Here is a 26,462-nt window from a genome sequence, read left to right as displayed (position 1 = left end):
AGCTTCTTTTGTGCCTCAATTTCCTCATCTGTATAATAAGAGTGATAGTAGTTCAACATTCGTTTTACTGTTGTGAGTGCTAAGTGAATTAATACATGTAAAATGCTTAGAACAGTGGCACATAGAAGCATTCTGTCAGGAGTTTTGGTGTTTGTTTGTTTGTTTGTTTGTTTTCAGAGATGCTGTGATTTCCCCAAAGTGGCTTTGATTATCTATCTCCTGACTCTCTTTCCCCCAACCCTTCACCCCACCCCACCCCACTCTCATCCAGCATTTGACAATCGGATGGTGCTGGACAATTCAAGCACCTATGACCCCAAACACTGCCCAGGAAAGCATCTTGTGCATAACCCTCCTACCCGAAACTGAACACGCACCATGGAGGAAGAGCATTGCAGGACATTGTAGGTTCTGGAAGGAGAGAATCCCCACTTCAGAGGAAGTCAGGAATGCACAGAGGCTCCTCTTCCCACCTGATTCATGCCTCCTGACCTTGATTTTCACCCTCACAGCTCCAGAGTATCTGCCCTGCTTGTGCCCAAATTCCAGATGCTTTGCAGGGAGGAAAAATAAGCAACTCCCAGACAGCTGATCAGAGTGTGTCCTTCTAGCCCCTGGTCCTCATCTCAGACAAAAACAGGAAATGTATGTCCCAGTCATGTTCCTAGCCCTGGAATGGTGCTGCCCAATGCAATTTTTTTTTTTTCGATGATGGAAATGATCTATATTTGTGCTGCATGATCTGGCAGCCACATGGTGCTGCTGAGCATCTGAAACACGGCTAGTGCAATCAAGGGTCTGAATTTCTATTTCATTTCATTTAATTCTAATGGCCACTGTGGCTAGTGGTTACTGTATTAGATAACATGGTTTAAATCGTCTGTCTGACCCTTTTATTATCATTTAATGAAACACCTTTGCTTTTGGATTGGGACATGTATTTGTGCTGATGCTGGTCTCACCCTTCAGCGATCAGCTGATCTTGGGAGGTAAGGAAAAAGATCGTATTTCCATTCTAGATCTCACTTCCAACCATGACACCGAGGCGATCAGAGCACGAGGCCATGGCTGCAGAGATGTGTTCTGGTCACTGGCTTTGTCTTCATTGGCTGTGTTGACTGACAGCTGCTGACTTTGCTAATTGTCCTTCCTCCAGGCTTGCCTCTCTGAGCACAGGTGTCCATCAACTCCCAATGTCTAACTTGTGTGTTGGGGGCGTCAACACAAGTCACCCCAAGATGTGTCTCTCTGTGGTATGTAGATTGTCTTGAGCTAAAGGCAACAAGACCCTGTGGGCTCAAGAGGAACTTCTGTCCACCTTAACTACCTAGAACTTGAATTAGGGGCCCTGTCCATAACAACAGATTATCAGAGATAACCTTTTTTACTTATCAATAGGGAAGCGAAAACTAATTACTAAACACCTGCTCTTCTCCTCATCCTGCAATGACCCTCTGAAGCCCCAAGGCACCTTACCTCATCCTTAGCACAGAATGCCATATATATCTCATTTTAACTTTTGGTCCCTGAACTTGTCCTGTATGTGGGGTCTCTCATGTATACAGGATTCCCATACAAATGTATGTAATTAAATTGGTCATTTTCTCATGTTAATCTGTTTCATACCTATTTGATTATTAGAACAACTAAAAGAACCTTGAGGGTAGAAGAAAGTTTCTTCCTCCCTCACAAACTCATGACTTTCCTAAATGTATTCTTTGGGAGCAAGATGCTAACTAATCCCAAATGACCTATCACACATCTGCACATAAGAAAGGGAGTTTGGATGTGCAGTAGGAGCGTAGGAAATTAGACATCAAGAAGAATGGCTTGGTAATGACAGTTATGAGATAGTAGAAATAGGAAGCCAAGTCTGAATGGTTTTTTCTTTTTTAAAAAGCCAACAATGATCCCTCTCCTTTGGCTAATACTGGGAAGACAGAAGTTGAAAGAACCTTACAGATTATATGGATGAGCCTCTTCCTGAGGTCCAATGAGTGAGAAGTCCTGGCCCTAACTTGTCAGATCCTAGAAGGCTGGGTCACTAGAAAGGAGTGGGGGAGGAAGGCCCAGTACCAGGCAGCCTCTGCTCCGTAGCTCTGAGGGGGTGGGGAAGGCAAACCCTGGCCATCCCTGGGTCTGTAGTCCTTTTGTGTAAGTGCCTGGCAAGGGTGACGTGGGCTGTTCCCCTGAGCACAGCTGCAGCGTGGCCGGGAGGAGGTAGGCCTATGAGCACTGCCCTCCAAGATCCCTCCTCAGGCTTTTTCAGTGGAGGGGACATGCACCCTGAGGGCCTCCACTTGGCCTGACCCTGCTGCAGGGGCTCTCTGTCCTCAGGGAGAATGGAGATGGCGGGTTTCTTTCGTTCCTCTCTGCCCAGCTGCCTCCCCAGCCTCCTCTTCCTCCTCCAGTTGTCTTCCAGCTATGCAGGTAAGGTTGATCTTTATTCCTGCCTTGGGGAGACCCTGAGAACAGAAAGGCTAGTTTCCCTGGGCTCACATCCTTCAATTCATCCTCCAGTTGCTATGTAAATTATCTTTGTGAAATGTAGATGTGCCAACATTGTCCTCTTCTCAGAAAACCTCAGCGGCTCCCTGCAGACTTCAGGATAGAGCCCTAACTCCATAATATGACCTTAACTCCAGGCTCTCCTTGAACTTATTCTTACCTTTCTGAGGTTTGGGTTTCTCACCTATCACATGGAGGTATAATAGTAACAGCCTCTTGGAGTTGCTGTCGGGGTTCAGTGAGATTAGGTCCAGAGCATGCTAGTGGTGCCTGCCCCACGGTGAGTCTCCCTCAGTGTCTGTTGGATTGTAGTGTCTTGTCATGCCTGAGTTCTGTTCCACATGATCAGGCACTGTAAAGTTTTGCAGAGGTGTCCTGTGCTCATGTGCTGGGGAGAAATGAAATAAATAGAAGACAGGATCCCACCTTCAAGGAGCCACCTACCGGAAGGCCCAGTCCTGCCCTCCCTCAGGAAACTGTGGCAGGTGTGATGGAGAAGCCAGCCTTATCTTCCAGTAGCTCCTAGTCTAACTGAGGAGACACATTCCACATCGGAAAGAGATGGGGAGTTTGTACAGGCAGGGTCCAGGAGGCACAGGAGACAGCAACCTCCAGGGTGCAAGGTCTCAGAAGAGTTTGGGAAGAGTATGGGAACAGGACAGAGGGCTGAGGAATGGTGGCGAGGCAGCAGTGGAGGAATAACAAAAGCAACACCCCTAAGGGGAGAGTAGGGACCAATTCAGCCAAGTCCAAACAGGAAGGTCCATGGGAGAACTGAGCTGATATATGCTAGAAGGTCCACATTCCAAGGTGGAGCCTTCAGGCGGGGCTGTAGGATCAGGGACGGACAGAAACAATGGCAGAAAGGTGATCAGCAACTGTCAAAATGACCACATGATAGAATATTCTGTCCAGAGCACTCACAATATCTCTATAACCAGAGACCTTTTATTGGTACAAATATTCAAGAAAAACTGAGCTCTTTCCTGGCTCTAGAATGCCATCTAAAACGTTTATTCAAAATTCCATTTAAAAAATTGAGTATCTTCTTCCTTTCCTGTTTTGAAGCAGCTGTTCCCATGGCTGGCTTGTTTGTCAAGGTTCCCTCTGATGCTGTTTCTTTTCTCTGGTGTCTTGGACAGGACAGTTCAGAGTAATAGGACCAGGGCACCCTATCCGGGCCCTGGTGGGGGATGAAGTGGAACTGCCATGTCGAATCTCTCCTGGAAGGAATGCTACAGGCATGGAGGTGGGATGGTACAGGCCACCCTTCTCTCGGGTGGTTCATCTCTACCGAAATGGCAAGGACCAGGATGGAGAGCAGGCGCCTGAGTATCGGGGCAGGACGGAGCTGCTGAAAGGGGCCATCGATGAGGGGAAGGTGACCCTCAGGATCAGGAATGTGAGGTTCTCAGATGAAGGAGGTTTCACCTGCTTCTTCCGCGATCATTCTTACCAAGAGGAGGCAGCAATGGAACTGAAAGTGGAAGGTGAGTCGTGCCATGTAATACTGGGTATCGTCCGTCGGGTGGCCAAGGCCTCCCTTTGAGACTTTAACCGTTCTCTTACTTAAATGAGATCCTCCAACCCAAACATCTCACTCCTGGGAATCCATTCCATAGAAGTACACACATCAGGACAGACGCATTTATGTATGCACCCACATGTGTGTGCTGCATCATTATTCAGAGTGGGAGAGGACTAGAATCAAGGCAATGCCCGTGAGGAGGGACATGACTGAATACATATTGTGTTCCCTGCCAGGAAAGTTATACAGCCATTAAAAAGGTTGTTTTAGGGTTATAGTGATGGCTTGGAGGCATTCCACAACGTATTGCTGAGTGATAAAAGCAAGCTATACAATGTAGGGAGGGAAAAAAAAAACCTATGTTTGTGAATATATATATATATATATATATATATATAAAATCTCAGAGAAAAGTATGAAAAGAGATCCATAAGAAAGTCAATATGGTTCTCTTTGGGGGAAGAGGGGAAAGAAAAGAGGATGGGGTATGATCCAATCAAAGAAGATAAAAGGTCTAATTATCCTTAGGATTTTGTTTATCCACTCATATAAGAGTATGTATAACATGTACGTGTGTGGGTACAGATAGAGAAAATTTAAAGAAAAATTTTTAAGAAATAAAATAGGAAAAATGATAAGTGGAGACAACAAAATCCAAAATAATCAGTTTCTGATAAGTTTGTGCTACTAGAGGGAATATGAATAACCTGCAAGTTAATCAAAGTATCTGCATGGGCTTTTTTCCAAGAGTCAAGCTGATCAAATCTGATACGTTTGTTTTATTAGATGAGACACATTATTGAGAAATATATTGCTGGTACACATGGCCCAAGTGAATAAATAAGTAAAACAAATGTCTGAATATAATCACAGAAATAAAGAGATGTCACCTGTAGATTTTACTTCCACCACTTCCTTTCTCCAGAATTTTGTTTTCAGTTTGTTTTGTGGGTGGTTGACTTTGGAATTTTTTTTGTTTTACCCCAGAATAGTTAAGATGTGGACAAGCTGAACTAGACAGAGGGGAGCTTAGAAAGTTAATTGCTGTTTAATTGAAGAACAAAACTGTTCTGAGGGCTTAAGCCTCAGGTCCTTTCCCTTTGCCACCTTCCCTTTCCCCATCTGCAGCAACACAGCAGACAATCCCTCAGACAGTCCATCACTTTTGTATCTCCAGGGAGACTGTTGTGGGCTGGGACCATAAGGTGGCATTGTATGCAGGATAACAAAGCACTGTTTCTAGACAGATTGCAGGGATGTGAAAATAGCTTTCTGTGTCACAGAATGTTCTTCATACAGCTGTTTTTATTGAGAGATGTTTACCTGCAAAGAAATCTGACAGTGAGGACCTTTCCAGTTTGCAGAGTTTCCTCTTTCCTGTTCCATAACTTCCTAGCTCAATAACTGCCTTCCCAGTACACAACACACACACACACACACACACACACACACACACACACACACACACACAGAAAAAAAGAAAAGAAAGAAAAAGTAACCTAAAAATTTTGCCTCACGGAAGAACGTATTTCTCTGGGTTGGTTCCCACATTCCAGCCCTTTCCCTCACATCTCCAAGCCAGCATGCCTAAGAGTCTATACAAAGAGTGTTTTACAACTAAACAAGCGACTGCCTGGCCTGGAGAGCCAGGAAGCTGAGGCAAATTTAGGACTGAAATGCTATGACTGTATTATTGCAAGTTTCAGACGTCATTACCTCCCCTCATTCTCTAAAGAGTTTTGTTGTCGCCCAACTTTTTTTCTTGTCATTTTTGTGATTTTATTAGTAGTTAGTTGTCTCTAATCCTTTCTTTAAACTCTTCATTATGGAACTTTAAAACATATACAGAAGTAGAGAGAATAACAATGCCCATCACAACCTACAACAATTATCAACCAAAAGATAACCTGTTTCACCCGACCCCACTCATTACCACCCTCCCCAACTGAATTACTGAGGCCTAGGCAGCATTACCATGCCATCGCTAAATCCTCAAGAATGAACCACTCAAATATAAGACGCTTAAAAAAAATTATATCCACAATATTACTATCATAGCTTTAAAAGTTAGCAAAAGTTCCTTAATGTCAGCAATATCCAGTCTGTGTTTATATTTTCCTGGTTGTTTCATAGGTACATTTTTACAATTGGTTTGTTTGAATCGGATTCAAACAAGATGCACACATCGGTGTTTGCCCTGTGCGTTTCCCACAGTCCAGATTTTGAGGATTTCATCCCCTGTATCTCTTGTAAACTGATCGAGTATAGATACACATTCAGATGCAGGTTTGATTTATTTTGCTAAGCATACTTCTCAGATAATGCTACACCCTTATTGCTTTACATCAGAAAACTCATAATGTCTCCTGCTTTCTTTTTGTGATTCTAATCCTTTGTTAAAGTACAAAAGTGAAAAGAAAAAAAAAACACCAAAAAACTGAAGTGTGTACTTGCTAAATCATGTTGCTACAGGTAACTTCCAGTAAGAACTTGAAAGTAGAGTTTGCTGCATTTTTCTGTGACTGTATTTAAACCTAAGAAACCCTCCTGGACCATTTAATGCCGCTTGCTGTGCCTTAATCCCTACCTTTGATGGCGTTGTGTTTATCTCCCCCCTAAAACAGAGAATGAGATGAAAAGGGCTTGACACGGGAACGGCACATTGAGATCAGACAGATGGAGTTTGGGAAGAACAGACCCCAAAATGGGAAATGGGTGGGCACCGGGAAGCTGAGTCCCGCCCTCATTACCCACCCCTCTCCACATGCACTGTTACCAAATTCTGGGGTCGTCCTTTCTCAAAAACTCCAGGAAAGGTGTTCTTAACCCTTTTGGGTGTCATGCACCCCTTTCGTGGACTGTTGAAGCTGAAAAACCCTTCTTAGAAAGATGTTTGAAATGCATAAAACACATTTGTGTTGAAATAGTTACCAAAATATTAAAATAACAAAATATGGGATGGCCCCAATAATTAGTGTAATTTCAAAATATTGATGAACATTAAGTGATATTTTGAGATTTCTGCAACAACTCAATGTGATATGAAAATATTTGTGGTTTTATTGACGACAAAGTCACAGGTTCTGTTCATATTGTTGTGGTGTGTTGCCTACAAACACAGTTGAAAGAAACACTAAATTTCAGTTTAAAGGTTATTGAAAATAAATATGTACCATTTCCTATTTAAGTTCACAGACTTCTTGACTTCTGCACCTCCACCATTGTCCTACTTCAAGCTCCTGTGGCTTTTTCCTTTCACTATCACCAAGGCCTCTTAACTGACTTCCCTCGGGGTCTCCTCTAGTCCTGCAGCCGGTAAATCAGATCTTCACTCCTCAGCTCGGAAACTGGCCGTGGACCCGTGGTCTTGGGGTCAGGTCTAAGTCCCCGGGCTGGTTCTCAAAATTCTCCAAGATTACCCCAATATCCAACCTCGAATCCTGTTGTTCTAAACCTGTAGCCCTCTTAGAAACCCACTGTTCCCTCCAGGCTGAGCTCAGGGGTCAAGTCTGTGTTACGTTCCTTGAATCTCGGTGATAGCCGCGCCTTTATTCAGCCTGAGGTACCGAGGCCCGGCGCCGCGCTCGTGGTGGACACAAGGGGGCAGCGGCCGGTTCTGCCTTTCAGATCCCTTCTACTGGGTCACCCCCGGGGTGCTGGCTGTCATCGCGGTCCTGCCTGTGCTGCTCCTGCAGGTGTCCTTGGGCCTCGTCTTCCTCTGCCTGCAGCACCGACTGAGAGGTACAGACTGAGGGGACAGCTGGGGGTCCTGCCCAAAATGAGCTGGCCTCTTAGGGAGTGGTCAGCGAACATTCATTTTTTTTTTTTTTTTGAGTGACTTCTGGGCTCAGAATTCCACAATACCAACTTTTACATGGTACCAAATACTTTTTTCCCCCATGTTTATATGGTCATTTAATCTATGACAAAGGAAACAAGAATATATATTGGGGTAAAGATACATGGAATCTAATACAACAACAACAACAAAACTGAGCTCAGAGATACAGAGAACAGATTGGTTGTTTCCAGAGGGGGTGGGAGGTGGCAGTGGGTGAAATAGGTAAAGGTAATATCTTTGTACTATCTATGGTGCTAGGTGGGTGTCGTGCGGGGCAGCCTGCGGGGTCTCTGCTCCCACTCCCCACACAAGAACGCAGGACACGGGTGAGGCCAAAAAGGAACACCCACGGAGCCATAGCTAGGGGAGTCGTACCACTATATTCTCGCTGGCGGCGTGGCGAGACACACACAGTAGTATCCACAGGATCCGCAGTCCACCATTCACTTCTCTGCCTGCCAAATACTTTCATATGGATAATAGGACTTTGCAGCTCCCTATGAGGGAGGGTGGCATGTAACAGCCCCGTTTTACAGAGGGGGCAACTACCACCTGGAGTGGTTCTGTGATCTTAGCCTGACAACTCGTAAGTGGCAGGCTCAGGCCTAACCCGCCTCTTCCTGCCTCAGGACCCCGCCCAGCAGTGTCATGTAACTTTGTGAGAGCGGACTTCAGAGTCAGACAGGCCTAGGCTGTCAAGTTTAAATAAAAATACCGTAAGTAAAAGTCCCTACCACGTAACAGGTCTTGAAAAACTGTTTCCTCCTTCTTTCCATTCAACAGTAGGGACTCGGGTTCAGCTGTGGAGGAAGCTCCTCTTTTGTGCCCAGAGCGTTCATTCTGAGCCTTCTCCCCCAACCAGGTGTTCTCAAGGCCAAAAGCACTCAGGACCTTTCATTCTTCTCTTCCTCCTCACGCTCCTAAGAGGATAAAGCAGCAAGGAGGGCTTGGAGTACGTGAGGGGGGTATTGCTGGGATCAACAATGGGGTCTTTTTTCTCCCCTTGAATTCATCCCAGAAACAGTTATCTACTCCTCCCACAAGGAAAAGGCCTTCAGTCCACATGGCTGAGCAGAAAGAATCTGATCAGTGAGTTGGGCAGCCTAGGTTTGAATCCCAGCTCAGGCACTGACTGGAACTCTCCAAGCCTCAGTTGCCTCGCCTGTCAGGTAGACATGACATCCTCCCTCCTAAATTGTAAAGGATTAAATGGGGGAATGTTATGCAAAGTGCCAGGTACAGAGCTGGTCACAAAGTAGCTGCTCAACTAAACGTTTAGTTCCTCCCTTCCTCATTCAGATGGGAAGTGGCTTTACATTTGCAAAGTGACAACCAGCAGGGTGGAGTGGCAATGTGAACTGAGAATTACCCAAGAAAAGAAGCAAAGAGCAGTGGGAAGGTAATAAAATCTTGTGTTGGTTTGAGGCATTGCTGTCTACCCTGTTCTCCACATTCTTTATCTCCAGTATTTATCCCAGGCAATAGCCAGGGAAAGAGCCCCAACTCCTGGCTCCAAATCCAGTGCTCCTCCCACCCAGAGGAAGCTCCCAGGCCAGGCAGACACTTACACAAAGGCCCAGGGTGTGAAAAGGCCCATCTAATGCCAGAGCAGGAACTAAAACTTGCTTTTTCTATTTTAGGAAAACTTCGAGCAGAGATAGGTGAGTTCCAGGCACCTTCCCTCCTCAATCCCTCCCTTCTGGTCTTGGCAGAACTGAAGTGGTCATTTTCCCAGACCATGTTGGCGTCTGTCCCAATTCCCTATGCTCTCTTCGGGTGGGAAAATCACATATAAAACCCCCAAAGCAGCCAAGAACTGCAGAAAATCTCATTTCTCCTCCCTGCTATCTGCCACAGTAGACACAAAATCCTACAGCTTCCCTCCCTACATCACGTGTCACTGTGTCAGGGCTAGAAACAATTTTAAGTGATTACATGAGAAAGGCGCGGAGAAGGAAGTATGGCCTTGGGGTGCCTGCTAAGCCCCTGTCCATTTGTTCCTCTTGCAGAGAACCTCCACAGGACTTTCGGTAAGTGCTGAGCACAGGTCCTCTGAGTCATCTTGCTGCTGCTCTGGGGAGATAAAGGCCCCTGGCTCCTGCTGGCTTTTCTCCCTTCTTTTTCTTTCTTTGAATAAGTCACCTGCATCTAGAATTGGTAAGAGAATAGCAAATACATACACTACACTTTTGTGTCAGGCACTAAACTAACAGCTTTACCCTGTTAACTCATCACAATCACTGTAGGCACTTTATTTCTTTTCAGAAAATACAAAGGGAAGGTAAACAGACCCTTTGCACAAATACTTGATGTCTAGCTGGGGAGGTGATACATACATATGGATTAATTGGAGAACAAAGTACATATATATCAACTGAACTCACCTGGTGGCGTTTTCATGAGTAACTATACATGACTAATCAGGGAAGGCTTCTTGGAGGAAGAGTGAAGACACACCAAGCCCCACTAGAATGTCGTTCAGGTCTAACAACTTGTCATTTCAAAATACAGATAAACATAGGCAATATTTTCAGATTTCTGCAACACGTTAGGAAACACTATATGGAGAGGGCTGTGTGGGGCGTAAGGGGGAGCACCATTAATCTTGTTTGTTCTGTGCTGAACGGTTCAGATCCCCACTTTCTGAGGGTGCCCTGCTGGAAGATAACCCTGTTTGTAATTGTGCCTGTTCTCGGACCCCTGATTGCCTTGATCATCTGCTACAACTGGCTCCATCGAAGACTAGCAGGTACAGTGGCGAGGCAGCAAACAGGACCAGTAAGCAGTGGAGGCTGAGTCAGTCCTGAGTGGGAGACAGAAGGATGGCCCAGGCTTCCCAATTCGGGGAGCAGGGGGTTCCTTCCTCCTGTCCCTTTGGCCAACCCCAGGCTTCTCAGAGCCATGAAAAGAACCATTTACTGAGATCTGCGGGGTCCCTTAGCGAAAAGGGAAGGGTGACTCCTTGGAATCTGCCCAGGGAGGCAGTGGGGAGGGAGGCAGTCAACTTCCACCAATCACCTATTTCTCTTTGTTTTCAGGGCAATTTCTTGAAGAGCTAAGTAAGTTTTCTCCTCCTTCTTATAAGCTGAGAACAGAAAAACAGGGAAGCAGCAAGAGAAAGAGGGGGGCTATTGAGGGATGGAAGCCAGAGGAAAGGAGGGGGCTGGCCGCATGGGTGGAGGGAAAAATCCTGTGAGGCAGGAGCCCACGCACCTGATTTCCAGGTGGCAGGGAAGGGGAGGCACTCCCACCTGCTGCCTGATTTGTTCCACCTTCAGTGCCTGCACGGCAAAACCCCACCCAGGTGGACCTCCTCTCCCATTCCCTAAGGCAGCTTCCCATGCCTCACCTTCAAGACCATCCTGAGGCAGGCATGTAGACAGGAAGACCCTAGAGGGCTTTTCCGCTCTCTGGTTTAATGGTTTCATGACAGAAATTACTGACAGCTTTTTCAAGTTATTTTCTCCTCCTTTCCTAGGAAACCCCTTCTGAGTGATGCTACATCTTGGCAGAAGTAGAGAGCCTGGTTGGTCCAAGGACTGGTCCTTGGGGATGTTGCATTCATCAAGTTGCACACTCACTGGCCTCTGTGCTGTGGGGACGGTCCCATTTGCACTTCCAGGACCACTCGCTCTAAATTCCAAATAGGATGGATTTCTCTCCTTCTGTCATCTACCTTTCCCCAGCTCTTTTCAGTTTTTGTTACCTACATCTTTCCAATTCCTCTGTCCGGAAACCCTCCCCCTTCTGCTCTTCACCAGGACCCCTGTGCTGGACAGTAATGCACAGGAGGGTCTGCCATGAGCTGAAGACCAGGAACCACCTCAGAGCAACCTGCAGCATGCCAACTTTGCAAATGGTTGTTTTTTCCAAGACCTCAGGCCCGATGGGCAGGGCTGAGGTGTGGAGGGTAGAAGGGAAAGAACAAGATGAGTCCAAGACATCAAAGACAGCGAGGTGAGCTGCAGAGTGAGGACCTGGGAGAAGCCCATAGGTTGCTGGCCAGACCTCCATCTTGCCCCGGCAGCCGACAGAGGAGCTAGGGAAGTAAAGGACGCAAACTCGGCCACACACCCGCTTTGGAACCTTCCCATTTACTTCTGTGACTTGTACAGCTGGGTCCCTCAAACTCCTTCCCTCGCCTTATTCTTTTCCTCCTGTTTTCATACCTATCACAATATCCACTGATTCATTCAGCAATTATACATGATGGTTTATGAGACACAAGCTAGGTGCTAATTAATAATACAAGTTTCCACGTGCCACTTCTTGTTCCTTTTCCTTTCTGTATTTCTTTCATTATCCCCTCATCTCTCTTCCTCTACCCCAGTCTCCTTACCCTGGAGGTCAGTCCTCAGGAAAACCAAACGCAAAGGAAGGCCTCAGTCAGAAAGACCATTTATTAATGTTCCAAGACCCTCATGCCTCATTTACTTTTTTCCCCCTGCATGCCTTCTCCCTTTCTCCCTCTCCTGGGCTTGGATCCTAGGAGATCCATCTCCTTTCCTGCCATAGAGGCGGCATCGTGAAAGAGGCCAAGCCACTGGCCCAGGATTGCCCAGCATTTCTGAGGACTGTCCCAGCACAGCCCCCTGCCTTTGTAGGCCCCCCAGTGACCCACAAGATCCTCCTTCTCCCCGAAGCAGAGGTCACAGACAGGACAACGGTAGGCCTTCTGCTTCCAATGAGCCTGCTGGTGCCTGACCAGCCCGGAGAATGAGCTAAAGGACTTGCCACAGCAGAAGCAGCTATTTGACTGCTCTGTGAGGTGGGCCTTCTGGTGCCGGGAGAGATGGGCCTTCTTACTAAAAGTCAAGGGACAATAAGGGCAAGAGAAGACCTTGAGTCTTGAAGGCTTTGGTAGGTAAGACTTGGGCCTGGAATCCAGGCAGCAGGCTCCAGGGTTGGCTGCCTGGGTCCTGGTCACAGGTCCTTGTGCCTGGTTCCTATCTGTCGATGGCTGTGTGGGAGCTCGAGGACCCTTGGTTCTAAATATGGGTTCTTGGGCCCTGGCCATCAGTGCGTGGCTCCCAGCTGCAAACCCCTGGCTCCTGACAGCAGGTTCCTGGGTTCCAGCAGTGGTGCCTGGAATCCTCACGATATGCTTCTGGTTTCCAGCCACTGGCTCCTGGTTTTGGTGTGTCTTCTGGTGGCGTTTGAGCTCAGACTGGTCCCGGAAGCTCTTCCCACAGAAGGGGCATGAATGGGGCCGGTAACCTAGATGGACACGGCGGTGACGACTCAGTCCAGAAGCATCACAGTAGGTCTTGTCACAGAGTGAGCAACAGAAGGGCCTCTCCCCCAGATGCATGCGTCTATGGTAGCTGAGGGCCTTGGGGTTCCGAAATGACTTCCCACACTGGCTGCAATTGTCAGTTCGCTTAGGATTATGAAGAAACTGGTGGCTATGAAGGTTGGAGCGCTTGCTGAAACACCTGCCACAGGTGTGGCAGGAAAAGAGGGGTCCAGCCCAAGATGCTGGGAACACTGGGGTCCTGCCCATGGACCCAGCTGGAGCAGAGGACAGGCCGGACCCTCTACAAGCAAGGAAGACCTTGTCATCGCTAGTCCCCTCATATCTCAAACTCTGACAGTGCCCTTGAAGTTCCTCCTTCTTGCCTCCTACAATGAATGAGGAAGAATAACACAAGATTCACCACGAGAACCCCAACCCTCCCTTCAGTCCAAGCTTCCCTCTTTCTGCCCTCATTCTCCCAGCCAACACATTCATCCTCACTCTTGGACCTCATAGACTGGAGTTAAGAATAAACTTTTGGGTTTTTCAAATTAAAAGCAAATAAAAATCTAACTGGAATCCTTCAACAATTAAAATTTTAACTTATAACCACATTGTTTGAAATCCATTTCCTCTCATTTTCAGTATTGCTCACACTCCCTCCGATAGTCCACTGACACCCACAGGTGACCTCATAATAAATCATGCAAATTGGGACACTTGAGTGAAAGTGCTATTCACAATCAAGCTAGGCTGCGAAGCGTAAACCAGGACTGTCCTGGCCATCCAAGACGTGTGGTCAGCCTGGCCTTCCATTTCTCTCAAGTCCTTATTCTACTCTCAGCAACAAGTGTCCCCTACTCCATTCAGCATCAAGTTCATCCCCTTCTTTTCCTTTTTTCTCGGAAAAGACTTTTTCATCAAAGGAGGGCCACTGACATAAGCAATCTACAATGCTTAGAAACTGGAGATATTCCCTTGTCCTGAACAGCTTACATATTCGTCCTTTTAAGCCAAGGGCCTCAAGCAGATAGCTCAAGGTCTCTTCCAGCTCCAAGTCTGACCAGGTTGGGAGGGTATGTACTAGGAGACCATCTACAGAGCCCTGATTCCCTTAGGCAGTTTCTATCCTTCCTCTCTCCTTTGTAATTCTTACCTGAAGGGAGGCCTTCTCTGTCGGGGTGAAGGAGATCTGCTCTCCACTGTTTCTCTTCTTGTTTAAGCTTGGTGATCAGATCTGGATTAGACAGAAAGAGTCTAGCTGGAGAGTGGGAAGAAGAGAAGGAATTGAGGTCCCAGGCTTGGACCTTTCATAACAGATGGGGACAAACTTCTTTTGTATCCTTGGTTTAAGAACCATAACCTGGGATACATAGATGCAGGGAAGGGACATTCAAAAGGCCAGCTCCTAACTAAGTGCCTGATACATAATAAGAGAGACTCAGCAAATACTGATTGGGTGAGTAGGCAAATCTGCATATTTTGAGAACAGGCAGGCTTTCATTTCTTTTCCTTTTACCCTGAGCTTAGTGACCCAGATCTTTCACACCTGAAAACCAAGGGTCAGTGGAGCTACTTGTGAGCTGATCTACCTGCCCGGGGAAACCAGAGGTCCTAATGCCCTGGAACAAGGGGCTTGCTGAAGGAACCCCGGCCTCTTACCCACAGACACCAGATTTTTGAAGGTTTCTGACATAACATCCTGGTAGAAGACCCTCTGATTGGCATCTAGACATTCCCACTCTTCCTGGGTGAAATTCACTGCCACATCCTCAAAGGTGACTGGCTTCTGGAAGAGCAGGAGAGACTCAGGGAATCTGTACACATACAGAGACAGACATCCAGGCTCAAGGTTCAGAACACTAAGAGAAAAATCAAACCATGGAAGTCGGGGAGGAACATGAAAAGACAGGCACCAAGCCAACAACTGTGATGTATAGAAAGGTAAGGAAGGATGGAGAGGAGGGAAGAAAAATACAGGAGAAAAGGGAGAGGGATACACTGAATTTATATAGGAGGGGAAGCAAAAGAAACAAGGCTGCCAGTCTGATGAATTTCAGGAAGCAGTCCATGAAGGAGACAGGGTGGTGCAGGAGACTGAGGAAGGAAGGCCCTGCGGCCCCCCTTCCTGGGGGTCGTTTAGCTGGAAACAGTCTGAGATTCCATCTGATCTGCAGACAGGGGAACGGATGAAAGAGCTCCTGGAGCCGAGGACCTGGTCCCCCGCTCCCTAGCTTGGTCTCCTCACCTTCACCCAGGCCTTCCACCAGCACTCTTTGCTCGCAGCTTCCTGCCAGGCCTCCTGGTCCACACGAGGGAGCAGCTTCCGTACAGGCTCGATGGGCTTCAGCTGGCCAAACGCCTTCTCTTCCATGGCGTCTCTTTCTAGCTTTACCTGCTCCTGGCCTGGCCCCCAGGACTGACTGGATGCCTTCCTGGGGCGCTCCACCTCCCAGTAAATGAGCAGATGGGGAGGCTTTCCAAAGTCCCCAGGATTTGATGTGGCTTCCTGTGACAAATATATCTGCTCCAAGGAGCTATCTTCCTTTTTTGTTCCGCTGTCCAAATTCTCCTCTTTCACAACTGAGAACACCTTCGGTTCCCTAAAAGCCTAGGCTACAGAGTTCAGGGACCTGGTCGCCCCAGGCTCAGCTGCCATTGTCCAAGAATGCCAGGTTGGAGCTGTGAAGGCACCTGCCTTCAGTTTCACTCTGCGTGTAACCACTGACTGCTGCTCACCTCTAGGAACCTGAAGTCAAAGAGAAAAACACACACACACAGACACACACACACACACACACACACACACACACACTCATCAGCAAGAGGTGGAGTGAGGAACAACAGCTTCCCTATTTGGTCAAGGAACTCCAATAGTTACTGACCTCCTGCTCTGTGTCATGTGATCCTCTCAGCACTGTCCTGCCAGGGAGCAGTTATGAGCTTTTTAACTAACCTAAAGTGCAGAGATGCTAAGTTTCTCAAGGATACTCTTGGTCCACAGCAGAACCAGTGTTCAAAGCCCAGACTGTACCACTGGGGACATGATTTCCACTGTCCCAAAGTACTTTCTAGAGCAGCAGTGCAGTATTCTGTAAAGAAAGCATGTGCCCGAGGTAACCAGCCCAAGAGCTGTCACAAACCACTTTACACAATTCTCTTCATTCTGATCTGGTTTTGTCGGAAAATGAGATTAAAGGAGACACTCTCTAAGATCCCATCTAGGAGTAACGCATATACAATTCTGTGGGTTTTTAATATATACAGATCCTTGTAAAATAAAAATAGTGATAACAACCCCACAGCAAACACTTATTCAGGCCTCACATGAGTCCAGCAGTGGGGTTGCCTGCCCACCGGAAAATGTCCTGCTGTGAAGCAAACGTGGCTGAACTCCTGCTCTTCCTGCTGACAGCCACTCACTCCACTGCTCCCTTTTGATATGGAATCAGAATAAAGACACAAAAGCCTCTTGACTTTTTTTCTTTCACTTTTTTTGACAGGTGATGAAATTGAAAATACCAGCAAGGAAAAGGGCATGACAAAGGAGTTAACGGGATAGCTAAAAAGAAAGTTGACACGAAAGGTGCATTCCTGGGATCTGAGGTTGAGTCCTTCCTTCCCTCTCTCCCTCCCTCCCTTTCCTTCCAGACGATTCACCATCATTCTGTGAGGTGTGCAGGTCTGGCTTATTCTCCTACTTTCCAGAACACATTAAAGGTAACATTTCCAAACAGCATCAATAATAGTATCCTCAAGACGCTGGCTTTCCTGCTCTCGGGCACGAAAGACCCACTTCTGTCGCTAGTCCACAAAACAACATTTCCCGGAGTTGGTAGCAAGACTCCCCTTGTCCAGACTCTAAACTAGCTCTGGTTTGGGGAGGGAGCATGACTGGGGGCACTTCTACCTCCCACAGTACTTTCTACATCCGCAAGTCCCCGAACTCTACCCGGCTGGCGGCAGGTGTCCCGAGGCTGGGTGTAAGTCCAGACGCCTTTGGCGCAGGGGGTCTTACCTGGTCGGGGGCCTGTCCCCGCCCTCCCAGAAAGTAAATCCCCCGAGGGAATGTGTGGCCCGCCATCTTCCACTCCTCTGAGTCCAACCCAATCTCTCTCTAACCCAAAACTGGTCAATGGTTTCCCGCAGCAATTCTGAGAACGAATGGGACCCGCCCTGGCCTCGCCCACCCGGGAGCTCCATCACTAGTTTTCTGCCCTTCAGCCAAGCAAAACAGCCCTCGTACTGTCGCCCCTCTCTGCTCAATCCCTCCGGGACCGCTTCCAGCAGCTGCCCGGCCCCGCCGCCCGACCTCGGCCCGGATGGGTGCTGCCGCGCGCCCGGCTCCGCACCCCGCCCTGGAGGCCTCCGCCCGCAGGAACCGTGACGGTTTCGCTCACCTTCGCGCAGTACGGCAGGCGCTCATAAACCCCCCACTGGATGGGGCGTCTGTGCTCAAAAAGGCCCCACTGACGGGGATGGTAATGCCCGATGCGGGTCTGCTCACCGAAATCTCCTTTCTGAGATCCCGCCTCTCTCAACACGTGCCGGGGGCCCCTCCTCGGAGCCGAAAGCCCAACGTGGCCGGAGCGGTGGGAGCACCGGGCCACACCCCTGCCTAGCCAGGCAGCCCCGAGGGCCCCAAAGGTTGGGCGCTCCTCCAGGATCAGAAGCGCATCGCTGTCCTCGCCTGCGAAGACCTAGGGCGGAGCAGTGCGGGACAGACACGCTCCATCAGCTCAGGTCACGCAAGCTCTACTCCCTTCCGTCCGACTCACCCGCAGCTAAGACTTCGGGGCGCAGGGCTTCCCGGGGGCCTGCGGCGAGCCCGCTCCACCCCAGGGCACTCGTTCCCGGGCCGCAAGCGAGGGGCTCCCACGATGCCGCCGGCCCCGCTCCCGCTTAGCTCTTCAGCCCCCCGCGTCCGCGGCCCGGTGACTCAGCTGAGACTGTGTCCGCCAGCGTCCAGTGTTGACAATCTAAGAAGCTTCAAGGGAAGAAACCCGCCCGCCGCCCAGCCCACGCCTCCTGCCAATTGTAATCGCTGGTGCCACCTAGCGCTAGGATCTTTCTTTATTCTCATTCTTCATTTACTCTTGGAAAAAGGATTAAATTTTATTGTTATTATTTTTTTAATTTTAATTGGGGAATACTGGGGAACAGTGTGTTTCTCCAGGGCCCATCAGCTCCAAGTCATTGTCCTTCAATCTAGTTGTAGGGGCGCAGCTCACCATCCCATACGGGAATCCAACCAGCAACCCTGTTGCTGAGAGCTCTGAGCTCTACCCAACTGAGCCATCGGGCCTTCCCAAAAAGGATTAAATTTTAAATTAAAACCTCCAACCACCTAGAGCCCAAAGGACAAAAATGAGACCCTCACAGAAAGCGACATGGAAGCACACAGACAGCATCTTAGAAAAGCAAGGGCAAAAGGGGGCTTACACGCAAGGGATGGTGGGCTCCGCCTCTGCAACTAAGATTGAACAGGGCACCTTGAGCTGAGCTGCCGCTGAGCTCCCGGATGGCTCAGTTGGTTGGAATACGTCCTCTCAACCACAAGGTTGCCAGTTCGACTCCTGCAAGGGATGGTGGGCTGTGCCCCCTGCAACTAGCAACTGCAACTGGAGCTGGAGCTGAGCTGCGCCCTCCACAACTAAGACTGAAAAGACAACAACTTGAAGCTGAACCGCACCCTCCACAATTAACATTGAAAGGACAACAACTTGACTTGGAAAAGAAGACCTGGAAGTGCACACTGTTCCCCCAATAAAGTCCTGTTCCCCTTCCCCAATAAAATCTAAAAAAAAAAAAAAAAAAAAGAGAAAATTTACTTTAAATAAAGGGGGGGGCGTACACAACTGTGATTTAACTGGTGTGTGTGTGGGGGGGAGCAGACAGGTAGGGGAGCAGAGAGGACCGTGCCCAGGTAAAGTTCTACTTATCCTGGCCCTTTACCAGAACCCAATTCATCCTTTCATCGGCTTTTTATTTTTTTAATGAGCCCAACGGAAATATTTAACATCGCATGGGGTTTTACAATTTACAAAATACTTTTGTAAATAGAGCCTCATTAAATCCTCACAAACACCATGGGAGGTAGGAATTGTTATTCCATCTTCACAGTTAAGGAAACAGGCCCAGAGACTTTGAGCCTGGCCAAAGCCCACATCCTGCTGCATGGGGACCTGAACTAGACCCTCTGCTTTCAAGTCACCACATTGGTGTCTGGGATCCATGGTTGGTAGTGGAGGGCTGGCAGGTGCAGCTTTTCAACCTCTCAGTGTTCCTAAAGTACCTGACACAGTGCTCTGCCTTATGGACAATTCATATACAGGGACTAAGGAGTCTCCAGATAGTGGGCTAGTCGGGAAGGCAGCAGGAAAAGCATGAGGCTGAAGCAGTCATGTGCGTTACCACCATCTTCAGACCAACATGAAAATGGGCTGGGGGAGGGGTGGCAAATATGCTTCCCATTAACCATGAAGAAACTAAACCAGCCCTTCAGAAAAAGACAGGATCTGACCCTGCACTGGCATGAACCTGCCTCACTTGCTTGCCCTAATCCCAGCCCTGGTTCCCAACTACTTTATTTACAAAACCAGGCAACTGGCCCAGGGGCCACAGTTTGCTGATTTGATTTGAACCTCAAATCTTGAGGATCAGCAACGAGCTATGGGATGATTAGAGCATTCATTTATTCATTCAATAAGAATCATTTTAGACCGTAGGTTTGGCAAGAAAGGGGTTGGGGTGGACCCAGTTTTATTCATCTCTGCATGTCTCAGCAGCACTCACCACAAGGCTTGCTTTGCAGTAGACACCCAGCTGGGTTATAACTCGGGTTTCTCATTGAGACAGGAGAGCAGTACCAAACCCACCATGCTGCAGTTTAAGTCTAAAACAGAGAAGCAACCAGGGAAGAGAAACGGATCCAACCCTGATGACAGAGGTTGAGGCGCATCCTGAAGTGTGAGGTGGGATGGTGACAAGGGGCTATGCTAAGGTGGAGCAAGATATGAGACAGATATTGAGGTTTGAGTGTGAAGACAATGAGCTGGAGGAAGAGAGCTGGAGAACTGGGTATTGTGGGAACTTCTACATATGGAGCCTGGGTTTGATAGAAGTGAGGGCTGACAAGAAGGTGAAAAGGGAGGAGCCTTCCTGCTTCTGATTGACATGGTTCCAAAAACTGACACAAACCCTTGCGCTAACCACCAGGTTAGTGACAAAGACCCTGATCTGAAGTTTAGCAACAGCCAGGGCACCATGTGGGCAGCTGTCTTTGAATCAACTTCCTGATTCTCGATCTATAATCATTGCCCCAATCCTTTCTCATTAATAGGATATAAATGGAAGACCTCCACCTCACTGTCACCATCTAATAAGCTGTGACAAGTTCTCTACCACTGAAGCTCCACACACCTTGTGAGCTACTGTGGGAAGAGATCATTGAGAGGACCCATCAGGGACCCGGGCAATGAGAGGCTGTTCACCCCCTCGTTTTCTTTTTTTTTTAGATTTTATTGGGGAAGGGGAACGGGACTTTATTGGGGAACAGTGTGTACTTCCAGGGCTTTTTTCCAAGTCAAGTCGTTGTCCTTGCAATCTTAGTTGTGGAGGGTGCCCTTCAGCTTCAAGTTGTTGTCCTTTCAGTCTTAGTTGTGGAGGGCGCAGCTCAGCTCCAGGTCCAGTTGCCGTTGCTAGTTGCAGGGGGCGCTGCCCACCATCCCTTGCGGGAGTCGAACCGGCAACCTTGTGGTTGAGAGGATGCGCTCCAACCAACTGAGCCATCTGGGAGCTCAGGGGCAGCTCAGCTCAAGGTGCTGTGTTCAATTTTAGTTGCAGGGGGCAGAGCCCACCATCCCTTGCGGGAGTCGAACCGGCAACCTTGTGGTTGAGAGGATGCGCTCCAACCGAGCCATCTGGGAGCTCAGGGGCAGCTCAGCTCAAGGTGCCGTGTTCAATCTTAGTTGCAGGGGGCAGAGCCCACCATCCCTTGCAGGACTCGAGGAATTGAACTGGCAACCTTGTGGTTGAGAGCCCACTGGCCCATGTGGGAATCGAACCGGCAGCCTTTCAAGTTAGGAGCATGGAGCTCCAACTGCCTGAACCACCCGGCCGGCCCCCCTCCTCTGTTTTTGGAATGTATGTTCCACCCACCATTCCCACACTAGGAGCTGTTTCAAGGACATAGCCTTGAGTTAGTTAAGATGTTAAGACCATCTGGACTGAATACGTGACTGAACCCAGTTAAGGCCTCTACATAAACTTTTAAGATTCTTGTGGATGTGTGCAGAGATCTACTTGTCTCACAGCCAGCCACAACAAAAGGGAATGTAAGTTCCCTTGCTTGTTGAACCTGCCACCTACCAATCTGGAGTGGCCTGCCTCTCTATCTCAGTGCCAGTTATGCACAACTGAAAATGAATGATGTCACTCTACTTGGTGGGCAGAACTCAAGGCCATTTTCATGGCTCTCATCAATACTCCCTCTGATCAGCCTTCCTATAATTTTACTGACTTTTGGGCTATTGCCAATGGCCCAGCTGTTTGGTCTGACACTTGAAAAACTAGACTCATTAGACATCTCTTTTTGGAGCTTCAAACTGAAAATAAACCATTAACTGTTGCTGTAACCATCTGGGTCACTCAGGTGAGTACACATAGGAAGAGCCTGTTCTCTGATGGAAGAACCGACTGGAATCCAGCTGCCGATGGAGCCTGTTTTGTGCAGATTGTCCTCAGTGCTGCCTGGACCCGTCAGCATACTGGTATGCGAGTCTCGGTTCTTCTTGCTGACCCAGTGAAGAATCCAAGGTCCGCAAGCTGATTACTAATGCAAGCAGGGTTTGTTAGTGACATGTTCTCATCCCTGATACGTTCTCAGGGAAGACAACAGGCCTAGCCAAGGTGAGAGAGAGAGACAGGATCTGGTATTAGTGGTACATTATCAGGGAAGAGAATGGGCCTAGCTGAGGTGAGGGGGAGGGGGAGAGGGGAAAGGGAGAGAGGGGAAAGGTGAAGGAGAGAGAAATAGAGAAAGGGGAAGAGAGAGAGAGAGAGAGAGAGAGAGAGAGAGAGAGAGAGAGAGAGAGAGAGAGAGAGAGAGAGAGAGAGACCCCTTGTCCCGGGTTTGCTGGGTGGGGTGAGGGAGTTACATATTGATTTGGTGGGAAAAGGTGGTGCATGCTCTTCCACGAGAGGGCGTCACCTCCTAAGATGCGTGGAGGCTCCAGACCAACTCTTGTCATCTGTTGTTGTAAAAATAGGTATGTGGCTGGAGGCACTAAATCAAAGCTAGTTAAGAGCTTTTTCTGTAGGCTCCACGGACCCCCTCCCACCCCTCCTCCTCCTCCATTTTCTAACGTCTACCTAACAATACCAGACATGGCAAGAAATTAACTATCATAGACAGCACAAAGTAAAGGATTCATTTTGATTTAGACCTGTGACTACTGCCAAAAATCGACCTGTGTGTCTTACAGTGAGGGAGCCCACAGAGCAAGGGGCATTGTCCACACTCCTGGAAGAGAAACTTCAGTGGATCTTTGACCCTCTCCACTGTTGACACTTTTTTAGGGCAGTGTTATTATTCTAGTCCAATCAGCTTACTCCAGCCATACCATTGTGGCCTTTGAAACTAATCTGTCATGTTTTCAGTTTTCCAGACTATTCTGAGTCTGACAATGGTGTGCCTTTATCATAAAGCCTCTGACGATGGACTGATAGTCATGCTTACCTTCATTCACAGGCTCAAACAGCCTTCTTAAAAGTTGACTAGAGAGTGGCCCAGTTGGTTGGAGTGCTGTGCTCCTAGTGTAAAGGTCACTGGTTTGATTCCCACATGGGCCAGTGAGCTGCGCCCTCTACAGCTAAGATTGCAGGCAGTGGCTCTCCCTGGAGCTGGGCTGCTGTGAGCAGTCGGAGGTTGGCGTGAGCTGCTGTGGGCTGCGCTAAGTGGCCGATGGCCAGGGTGAGTGGCTGGCAACCATGTGCTGCCATGAGCGGCTGGCAGCTGGCGAGAGCTGCAGGGAGTGGCTGACCGACGACCGACTGCCTCAGCAGAGGGAGCACAAGACTCATGGTGTCAGCATGGGCCAGGGAGCTGTGTCCTACACAACTAGCCTGAGAAACAACGGCTTGAACCGGAGTGGGGCGGGAGGCAAAAAAAAAGGGTTGACTAGAAAGGATCCTTCACTTTCTCTCTTACCTGTCCCAACTTCGTCACTGAATGCTGCTGTCCCCCAAAAGGATCAAAGGATCATCTCTTCATGGCCACTTTCTAAGTAATTACCAGATGAAAGGGATGGAGGTTATACAGACCTACAGGAAACTCCTGGACATGAGGCTCGTTTTCCCTAAAAGCCTAACAGCAACCCCAGACTGGCCAGGCTGGGAAATCCTTTGGGTGGCAGCCCACCCAAAAGGGGGTCCTAAGAGATTCAAACTTAATTCTGGCCCAGCTAATTGGATTCTCTTGTTGGATTTACTTGGTCCTAGATTATAAGGCTAATGACCACTTGATTGAGTACATTGCTCATGAAGTCCCAAATCCTACACAGACCAAAGTGGAGGGCACAATGGATCTCTGTATGGTTTATAAAAATGTTCTTGGTCCCTTCTGTTGAGATAAGGAAGGATTCTGATTGGTGCCACTTAGGTCACATGCCAGTCCTTATAGCCAACCACTGGCTACACTAATGTCAATCACCATTGTAGCCAAAAAAATAGGGTACAATGACTGGCTGGGAGTTGAGGGGGAAGCAGTTCTTTAAGAGGAGGAGAGTGGGATTTTGTTTACCAGAGAAAGGGACATAGGACAAGCAAAAACAGAAAAAAACCCACACTTAGAGAACACAACTTTATGTATATAAAATATAAAATACCTGGGTATGTCACATTCACATCCCAGAAAATTTGAGAAACATACTGGCTACATTTCTTAATCCTTTCAATAGAATTTTCTGCCAATACGAGAGACTTTAGACAGTTTGTTCTCAACTAAGTCAGGATATATTAATTTCCCTGGAATCAAGATGTGATGATTAAATGAAAAAAATATACGATGTTGTGACACATGACAGACACTCAGTAAGTGTTCTGTCTCTATACCACTACCCTTTCTTCCTTCTGGGTTATCAATAAAAATACGAGTCATGATAGATGAGGTACAGTTTATTCACTATTTAAATTGACAGAAGAGAACAGGTGAATTTTAGAAAGCCTAGGCCATCATGGCATTGCTGACCTGCTACCATCCCTTCAGAGATAAATGAAATTTGTGATGCTAATCCCATATTATAATTAGATCTATTTAAAACAAAACATCGGTCTTGTCCACCTTACATCTTGAGGTTCAATTTTCAAGCACTTCAACTTCTATGTTTAGAGACAGTATCAGAAAGTGCTTTCATCAGTTCAGTCTTACCTCATGTACCTGATTTAGTATGAGGGTTATAGTAAGCTATCTCCTTTGTCGCCTGCCCTTGTAACCTGAGGTTTTGATTTTGGGCTTTCTTAACCCTCAACTGTTGGTTCAGCTCAGCCTAAGACTGAGACTTGTCCTATCCCTAGTGGAACCCAATTCAATAGTTCTACGGCCCTGTTTTGTCAGCTTTTCCACTCCTATTCTGTCTTTTATCCTGAGTCCTGTAACTGCTTGCTTATCTCGTTCCTTTGGCACCTCACTCCAGTTCCTTAAGTGGGTTCCATTTGTTCCCTACCTGATCTCCAGCTCCTCAGGACTACATTTCCTTGCCGTCTTTTCTCAGGACTGGATTCCTACCCTTGAACTGTTGATCCCTCTCCCATGCTGCCTTTGCTGCCAAATGCCTGTCAGGTCTTCTGCCTGTCCTCCTTTTTCCATGCCACCCTGTCCTTTGGATTTAGCTGCATGGAGCTCTTTGATGACTGAGTAAAGGGGGATTTAGTGGATTGGGGGGCACTGAAGCCAGAATGCAGCCATCTGAGACTTGGAATTGAAGGAATGCAAAGAAATAACATGGTAGCCTATTTCAATGGGAAAAGCTTCAGCATATTTATAGGTCAATAGAAATGATCCAGTTGAGAAGGAGCAGTTAAATATATATATATGTGCTGCCGAAGCGAGCACAGATATATACATAGAGAGAGAATAGCCAATAGCATGAGGTTATGAGAAAGCGAAGAGGCCCCCATCTTCTGCTATGAGAACAAAGAGACCGAGAAAACCAGTGAGCAGAAAAAGAGAATGAGCAGATGGAAGATGCAGAAACAAGAATTGGTAGGAATACTTACTGCCTGGGTTCCAGTCTTCTGTGAGTCCCAATAATGTGAAATATATTAAGATACTGTCTATTGATTTTTCCCTTTTCTTTATACTAGCCCAAGTAAATTTCTAAAGCTTGCAAACAAGAAATTTTGACCATGATGTTACTGTATTTCAATTCATCAAACTTTTCAATGTTACTTTTAAAAGGCAGGCTATTATAAGAAATTCCAGAGTCCTTAGTACATTTGGAAATGACTACTCAAGACTTGCTTTTCCTCTGTCTCTAAACAGATGATCTCACTTTCTGCTTCACGGACAAAATAAGAAGTCACATGAAGAAAACTCCTTCCCTCAAGAATATATATATATCTCCAAGATATATACCGTATCTCCTAGGAATTTTTGCTATATTCACATGGAAAAGATTTCTGAGAGAAATGATATTAGCTGGGTGTGCTCCTCAAATAACAAGTTTCCTGGTTTTCTTAATCTTTTTTTAATTTTGAAAAATTTTTCAATTACCATTGACATACTGTGGGGACAGAGCCCCAAAGAGCAGTTTCCAGACTCTCGGCCTCACATAGAAAGGTGCTGGCTCAGGTAGTAAATGGCCATCAACTGTGATTGCACAGCCATCAGCTATGGCTAGTTGGCCATCAGCTGTAACCAGTGAGCCATTGGCCACTAATATAACTGCCATGGCTACACTAGCAGAAAATGGGGGCTAGCAAGAAGATGGAGGCTGAGCTGGCAAGCGCGAATTGCAGTTAGCACGGCGGAGTGCGGGTTGCAGATTGCAGAGAAACGGACAACAGGTTGCAGACAGTGTGGTTCCTGCCCAGCCGCCAGCGAGACTAGAGTGGTATGATTGCCCTGTCTATGGCTCCATGGGTGTTCCTTTTTGGCCTCGCCATGTCCTGCGTTCTTATGTGGGGAGCGGGAGCAGAGACCCCGCATGCCGCCCTGCACGACACATACAATATATTAGTTTCAAGCGTACAAATCAACATACTGATTAGACATTTATATACCTCACAAAGTAATAACTGGTAAGTCTGTTACCCATCTTACACTGTCCAGAGTTGTTACAATATTATTG

General features: G+C 47.6%; 2 protein-coding genes across 13 annotated transcripts in view; one reads left to right on the top strand and one right to left on the bottom strand.

The window, feature by feature from the left end:
* Window positions 1-1,767: 1,767 nt before the first annotated feature.
* MOG (myelin oligodendrocyte glycoprotein) lies at window positions 1,768-13,727 on the top strand. 4 transcript variants are annotated; one of them, XM_019719435.3, is made up of 8 exons: window positions 2,146-2,430; window positions 3,651-3,998; window positions 7,664-7,777; window positions 9,518-9,538; window positions 9,887-9,907; window positions 10,510-10,626; window positions 10,916-10,936; window positions 11,356-13,727. In XM_019719435.3, the coding sequence occupies exons 1-8, from the start codon at window positions 2,343-2,345 to the stop codon at window positions 11,367-11,369; spliced, it is 744 nt and encodes a 247-aa protein (XP_019574994.1). In that variant the 5' UTR covers window positions 2,146-2,342; the 3' UTR covers window positions 11,370-13,727. The 4 variants fall into 4 exon arrangements, with proteins under 4 accessions (XP_019574996.1, XP_019574995.1, XP_074188696.1 ...); XM_019719437.3 differs by lacking the exon at window positions 7,664-7,777 and having other exon boundaries at window positions 1,768-2,430; XM_019719436.3 differs by lacking the exon at window positions 9,887-9,907 and having other exon boundaries at window positions 1,977-2,430.
* ZFP57 (ZFP57 zinc finger protein) overlaps window positions 12,260-26,462 on the bottom strand; it is a 26,991-nt gene continuing 12,788 nt past the window's right edge. For 4 of the 9 annotated variants that reach the window (XM_088795913.1, XM_074332592.2, XM_088795912.1 and 1 more), the window contains 4 exons: window positions 15,362-15,862; window positions 14,776-14,902; window positions 14,270-14,374; window positions 12,260-13,499 (listed from right to left, as the gene is read on the bottom strand). In XM_088795913.1, the coding sequence (XP_088652039.1) occupies window positions 12,304-13,499; window positions 14,270-14,374; window positions 14,776-14,902; window positions 15,362-15,487 (1,554 nt within the window). In that variant the 5' untranslated portion in view covers window positions 15,488-15,862 and the 3' untranslated portion in view covers window positions 12,260-12,303. Of the gene's footprint in view, window positions 13,500-14,269; window positions 14,375-14,775; window positions 14,931-15,361; window positions 18,888-26,462 lie in introns of those variants that run through there. The other 5 variants (XM_088795909.1, XM_088795910.1, XM_074332593.2 and 2 more) reach the window with 5 other exon arrangements.

Source organism: Rhinolophus sinicus, chromosome 2, assembly GCF_057876585.1.
Source record: "Rhinolophus sinicus isolate RSI-liver-muscle chromosome 2, RSI-T2T, whole genome shotgun sequence".
NCBI classification, from domain to species: Eukaryota; Metazoa; Chordata; class Mammalia; order Chiroptera; family Rhinolophidae; genus Rhinolophus; species Rhinolophus sinicus.
The sequence above is the reverse complement of the archived record's forward strand: the minus strand, read 5'-3'. Positions and strand labels throughout refer to the sequence as shown.